This window comes from Saccostrea cucullata, unplaced genomic scaffold, assembly GCF_032062105.1.
Source record: "Saccostrea cucullata isolate Sc308-1 unplaced genomic scaffold, CSIRO_AGI_Scuc_v1 ctg4684, whole genome shotgun sequence".
NCBI lineage: Eukaryota > Metazoa > Mollusca > Bivalvia > Ostreida > Ostreidae > Saccostrea > Saccostrea cuccullata.
The window spans coordinates 83,303-90,484 of record NW_026930044.1 but is presented as its reverse complement, the minus strand read 5'-3'; the positions used below and the strand labels follow the sequence as shown (position 1 = coordinate 90,484).

At 30.6% G+C, this 7,182-nt stretch overlaps 1 protein-coding gene across 1 annotated transcript; it reads right to left on the bottom strand.

The window, feature by feature from the left end:
• Positions 1-1,427: 1,427 nt before the first annotated feature.
• Positions 1,428-6,332, bottom strand: LOC134282773 (uncharacterized). Its single transcript, XM_062765165.1, has 2 exons — positions 6,193-6,332; positions 1,428-3,119 (listed from the first exon to the last, which is right to left on the bottom strand). Exon 2 carries the CDS (start codon positions 3,103-3,105, stop codon positions 2,446-2,448), a length of 660 nt encoding a protein of 219 aa, XP_062621149.1. The 5' UTR covers positions 3,106-3,119; positions 6,193-6,332; the 3' UTR covers positions 1,428-2,445.
• Between the last annotated feature and the right edge of the window lie 850 nt (positions 6,333-7,182).

Below are 7,182 nucleotides of genomic sequence, written 5' to 3'. Positions count from 1 at the left end.
TAGTGAGCTGTGCAGAGTAAACAAATTAACACACCCCATTAACAATAACAATGTGCGTGCCCATGTTTACAGATACACACTTTATGTTTAACGTGACATTCTAGAGAATGTCGTTGTAATTTAAATTAAACGGATTTCATGCAAAGCTCAAAAAATCAAACTTAAATATTTGTACATTTAAGGCTAGTTAACTATATACAGTTTATATCTTACAGTTGATAGTTATTGTGCCATGATCCCAGGGTTAATATACTCGGAACCTCATAATTATTAAGATACAAATACACATATATTTTTTTTTACAATCATTTATGACTCTAGAATATAATGTATACATTTTTTACTCAACTCATTGATAACTTTTGTTATGCTTGACCGTAGACAAATGAAGAAATGTAAAGACGAAGAAAGCAAACAGTGATAAATTCAGTATAAACAACAAATCGTTACAAGGTTCAACAAAACATGGATCCTAGAAAGGAAGGAGATGGAATCAGGTGCCAAGAAGTAGTGAGTATCCAGTGAGGAGTGGTTATAACCGCTGTGAGCATATGTAATGATTAGGTAAACAGAGTACTTCGTAACCAAATACAATATTAAAACTAGAGGTACTGTGAGCAATGAGCTCACTAAATGATACCCCCCGCCTCCCATAATGTCCATGTGTTGCTATCTATTGTTTTACGGTAATGTGTAAAGAGGAGTAACTCGTCCTATCAAATGTTATCCAGAAGCTTCTATATGTGACGTCATAGGTAAACATATAATGGCAATGTCCAATGGCAATGTCCATGTTTTGCTATGGGAAACCTAAAATACGTGTCGGATCAAAAAGTAAAATAGGTGCACAATGGCAATATGTAATAAAGATTCTGAGAATGTTTCATTAAATTTCACTCAGTAATATAAGAGGAGTTGCGGATAAGAGATAAAGCGTAACAGACGGATGGACGTACGGACGGACGGAAATCCCGATTACTATATACCCTCCCACTTTTCAAGCGGGGGTATAATAATGACGAAATAAATTGTCTGAAACATGTCATAGACTCAATGATAGGACGTACTTACAAGCACATTAAAACACGCATATTTTGTTGAAAGATTTCTATCATTATGTATGAAGCTCCCAATACAAGGGTTATTCGAAATATGCAAATACCTTTTCAAAACTGGTTTTGTCCAAATCTAGTAGAAATATTTAATTTACAAATGGTAGAGACACTTTTGTTAAATAAAGTGATAAGTTGGCATACACTTTTTGTCATATGAAGTTTTTTTTTTTTTTTAACTGTCATGACGTTATGTATTTGAAGCTTCATCGACAAAAGTGCTGAAGGAAAAAATGTTAAAATAATGTAACAAAAGTTCCATTTGATGAAGTATTGATTTTTATTTTTCTTTAAAAAAAAGTCTGAAGAAGAAGAATTTCTAGGTACGTCTTTTTAATGACCCTCGTATTTTATAAATAAACACTATATACATGTATTTACAAAAGAAAATCAATTTCGATTCAAATAAAATGTCTAAATTTAAATTAATCAATACAACACTTGTTTTGCACTTGTTATATAAAATTTTTCATTATTTTTTTCTTTAACCCCTTCCCCGCAGTCACGTATTTTAACGCATATACCATTTCCTATTTCTAACGCAAAATCACGCATATATATACCGTTTCCCCGTAATCACGCATTTTCACGCACTTTAAAAAGTTCATTTAATTTTTAATTTAATGCCAATTTCCTTTTATTTTATACCCGCTACAAACCTCATAAAATAAGAAAAGTTGTTTTCTTATTAAAATATTACGGCATAATATTATTTAAGCTCAACTTTAGAGAAACTTGTACCATGCTTAAAATGCTTGCGGGGAAATAGTAACGTCATATTTCTATGACGTGAAGATTAAGTGTATGTTGCATAACAGTTCAGTAAGTTGTGAAAAGTTAAAAACTTTTTAAAATGAATCAAAATCAAATAATGATCGATAGATAAATATTAGAATTTCAAAATTGTACTCACTAGGAAAAGTGCTTTTCCTCGTTATTTTAAAGATGACTTCAAAATGTGAATACATATCATCATGATAAATATATTACTTTCTTAAAACAAAAACCATCTGCCCTCTCGTGTAAAATATTCTTAGTTTGACGAATTCTTCAAACTTTCACAGGCATTGGCTTTGAAATTTACACTGATTTCCGGTTAAAGTTTGTTGTTCAGGTACAATCAAGTATCCTCACTTTTAAAATATAACACGTGAGACAATGTGAACTTCTTGAAAATATATAAATGCTATGAAGAACAATAATTTAAACAAAAAGGCTTCAAGAAAAGTTATCATTATGTTGAAATATATATTTTTCATCAAAAATAGATTTCAGCAACGAATATATATACATATCACATTTTGGATCTTCAAAGCATTGGACGTAGCACATATTAGTCTGTAGTGAACACCAGCCTTTTCTTTCTTCCTTTGATTATATTCTTGTCGTCGTCCCCAATCCTTAGTAATTGCTTGGTGAGTTCCAATGGCGAGTAATCTTGCTTCTTTGTGTGGTAATTGTGGCCGGAACTTGGGTACCCCGGATGTTGAGGACCACTCAAATAAATCGTGTCGTCTACCTCCTTGTAGGGCGGAGGGGGAGTTTTACCAGTGTGTGTCCGCGTGACCTTATGTGAACGATTGTTTTCTTTGAGCGGAGCTTCTTCTGTTTTCTTCTGCTCTGTTTCAGATTCATCTAGAATTTGCCATGGTAACGGGGTTGTTTCGCGTTTTTGTTCGTTTGTTTGATTGACCTCCGGGTGAATGCTCGCCAGAGATCTCGGTCGGCTTCCCACCAGACGCTCAGTAACTATGCTGCTTCTGCGGTTTTCTTTGATTAAAGCTTTTTTGTCTTTCTTTCTCTTCGTCTTTTTGCAATACTGCATGCACTTGTGAATACAGAATATTAGACTACATCCACCGTATACTATGACAATCAATGGCAGGACCAGGTACATCGCCATGTTGTTATTGTCGGAATAGAATTCCTCTATTTTACCCCAGAGTGATTTTTCTGCAGCCACAATGGTAAAATTTGTTGTCTGGTTATCCATGTTAGGTTACTTATCTAAAAAAAAAAAGATTAAACAAATTGTCATTGATGTAAACAAAATAGTTGAGATCAAACGAACGATTGATATATTGCTTAAATATCCCCGAAACACAATTTATGATCTGTCACAATGCAAAACAAATTTATGTTTAGATTTGTGATTCTGTAAATATCCTAGATTACTTCCATGCAGGAAAATGTACATCTACAGGTCAATTGTATTAAGAAGTTTTGAGAAAAGGGAAAAAGTCAATAATTTGATTGATCTTCCATTTCTTTTTATCAGTCCTCTTAAACATACTACTTATCTTTAGTTTCCCCTTTACAGTTTCAAAACATAAAGGGGCTATTTATTTTTTTTTTTTATGAAGTATCATGACTTTTACGTTGCTGAAGCATTTGGTACTGATACATGATACATTATAAATGCTTAGCCTGAAACTTATGAAATCTTTAATTTGACAAGCCTTTGATTGACACACATCCTTACACTTTATCAAAGTAATAATTAATCCTTAAATATTAAAGAATAATCTAGAAAAAATAAGGTTAACGATTGGAAAACAAAACGAACATAACAATGCTGTCAATTAGTGTTGAACAAGTCATGCGTAAAGAGTTAACGAATTAAACACTCCCGGTAAAACGTAATAAAAAAGCTTAACATAATGAAATGAGTTTTTGTCAAATTTTTTTTGGATGGAATTTTCAGGTAAGTTCAATTTATTAAATTATTTCTTAATAAAAATTTGAAATTGTAAACAAAACGACAATATGCAAATTCTAATATATTTTCCCTAATAATTATCTCCCATTATGCATATTGATGAGCTTTAAAGGGAACCGTATACCCTGGTGTCTTATTTGGTTGTATTTCATGCATTGATTTTTTTTTGGTGAAATTTTAAGTACCTGAAAAATACATAACAATCAATACTTCAATAATCACAAAATAAGAGAGAGATAAAAAAAAAAGGAACGAGCATGAAAAACTAAGTCAATCCACCCTTTAAAATTGACACTCTTGATCGATAAGTTGGTATTAAATTGCGGATGTATGCAAGGATTTAACCGGGAAATCAAAAAAGTTATCAATGAAATATAATTCATTTGCTGAAGCCAAAAGCTTTTCGACATTGAAATATTTGGCTATGTGTTACCCAATTATAAATAATTTAGTTTCATCAAAATTTCATGGCTGCAAAATGAAACAGAATATCATCTTATCAGCACTCATGCAAATTACTTTTTAGAATTGAGAATATATTGAATTTATGGGGTTTTTTTTTCGATATTGTACATGTAGGTATGCGAAGTTCTCATAAATTCATTCAAATCCGTTAAACTTTAATTCTTATTGGGTTAAACATTTCTTTAAAAAATATATTTCTAATAAATAACAAATGAATACCATTATCAAAAATGTGTTGCACTTTTTCAGAAGGCAATCAAGATGTATCGGATAATATGGAAAAGTCTTATAACAGGTATTCAGATGCACAGGAGGAGTAAGCATCCCCTAAATTCACAATCGCCATGAGCTCCCTGTATATTTCGGATAAACGCACTTATCCTTAGTCAAATTGGTATAGAAAACAATGACCTAAAAGTTGATGGAAAACCTGTTAGTCAAAAAACAACATGTTGCTTTGCAATCAAGTTTATTATAACCAAAACAAAATTTGCGAAATGTTGACTTTAAACAAGATGGTTGTAAAACAGGTTTACCAAGCTTATTTGTCAGTAGACTGCCTCGCTAGGAAAATAAAACATACTCAGGCAATACTTTTGCGTACCTCATCGGTCAGAAGACATAATCACGTTATGCATTATTGTGGAATACTACGATTAAAAAAGGGGTAGACGTTGCAACAGCCTTAGCCAGCTATTCTATAGTATAGTTTACTAGTAAATGTTAGTTAGTCGATTATCTATTTAGTCAGAAAAAAAAATGAGTTCATACATATTCTACGCAAAATGTTAGTTTCATTAAAATAGAGAAATTAATATTTAAATTGATTTAATTTATATTATGATATTTACATCCACTAAATATCTTTTTTATTCCTTAAAAGTAAAAACAATGCCGTTTTTTATAAGTCACTTATGACCCCTTTCATTCATTTTCTATTCCATCGATTAAACATACAATTGCATTTATATACATTAATACAATATTCGATTTTCTTAATCCTACTTCTTACTGATTAGTTGTACAGATATAAATAAAAACAATAAAATCTCTTTCTTTGTTTGTTAGTGCGGAAATTACGTTGCAGCTAAAGCAGAAAAAACTACATAACCGCTTATGTGGGTTATATATTTTTTCTTCAACAATTGCTGCAATATTATTCACCGAACTTACAACAAAAGAATTTTATTGTTTAATTGTTTGAAACAAATGCAATTACGTATATAATATATCACACTGGAATGATAATGAGACTACAGTAACCGTATCTCATTTTATCTTTTTTATTTAAACTGTTTTATTTGTTTAGGATGTGAATCAGTCAATTTATTCTTGAAGATTAAACAATAATTTTCTTGAACAGAGAAGAAAAAAGACAAAAAAAAAGGCTACAGCTAACGGCGTAACTGTAAAATATTTTCCTTTCAAACCATTTCCATTTCTTCGTTAAATTGTACGTGTCTGAAATTATCATCTTTTGGTAATCAGTCTTTTTGAGACACATAGAATGTAAAAAGATTTTTTATCCCTGGAATTAATATTGTTCAAACTTAAAAGACTTTAAACCTTACCTTTCTATCTATAAATAATTGCTAATTATTAGTCAAACAATCGATATAATAGTTAACCTGTTATTTAACCAGTCACCAAACTTAAAAAAAAAACATTACCAGAAACCTGCATCTTCTACTTTATTTATCAGATACATTTACTAATACTTTTAATAACGGAATACCAATGAGGTCTATTTTTAAAAAAAATCATTCAGAAAAGATATTTTCATCATAGTAAGAAACATGATATAAAACATAATATGAAACATGTGAGTATTCTTAAAATAGTTGCAAATTGTTTATGTTATACAACTAAAAACATACCACAGATAAAAATACTTACCCGAAAAATTAACAATACTTTGCACAGTGAATGTTCTAGTTTTTATGGCAACTGATCCTCTTCACAGAAAACAGTACCTGTTACAGAGGCACCATCTTTCTGAATAACAACTGATGCTTGTTCAATACAATATCGATTTCTTTTCGAGTATAAAGATAATTGCTTTTAAATAATACGACCTATCAATTTTTCATGTTGTCACAGTGCAATTACGTATCTTCTTTTATGATCCGTAACAAACACGAAAAATTATAATAATTCCAAATTTTGTAAATACATTAAATTGTCTCTTGATTGATTTTCATCGATTTAGCTGACATTTTGCAAATAAGTATCACAAAAATGCCCGACCTTAAAAACTGCAATAAGAATTCTTTAAAAGATTTATATATATTTAATTAATTACAAGTACACTCTATGCCTGGAAAAAGCACAAGCTTTTCATTACACCTCTCACTTACAACTTTATAATTCTTGTCAACAAAATATGATATTAAGCTTTTAGAAACAACAAACAGTAATAAAAAAGTTGGAAAGCAAGCTTATTCAAGAAAGAGAGAAACTATGTACAAAAGGTGGACTAGATAACATAAACCTAAACACACTTATTACATAAATGGAAACCATGCAACAAAGGTCTTTTTCTAAAACTTCAAAAGCTTAAGAAAACGAGAAATCAAGTACACCTGGTTTGAAGGCTTTTTTTAATATTTTATGATGTTTGGTGAATATGACTATTGAAGATAGAGCCTTTAGTAAAAAGGATTGATTATAATGTTAAAACTTTAATAATGCATGTATTAGGATAGAAATAAATTATGAAAGACCTAAAAGTTTATTTTAATAAATTTGTCATTCCGGCGTTACTCTTTTACGAGATGTTAGATTTCGATTTGCGATGGCAGCTATTGCAGGGAATCGATATTGTACAGAGCTCATGACAATTTCATTAACTGCCGTTCATTTTGTTCAATAGATGCAAGAGCGGAA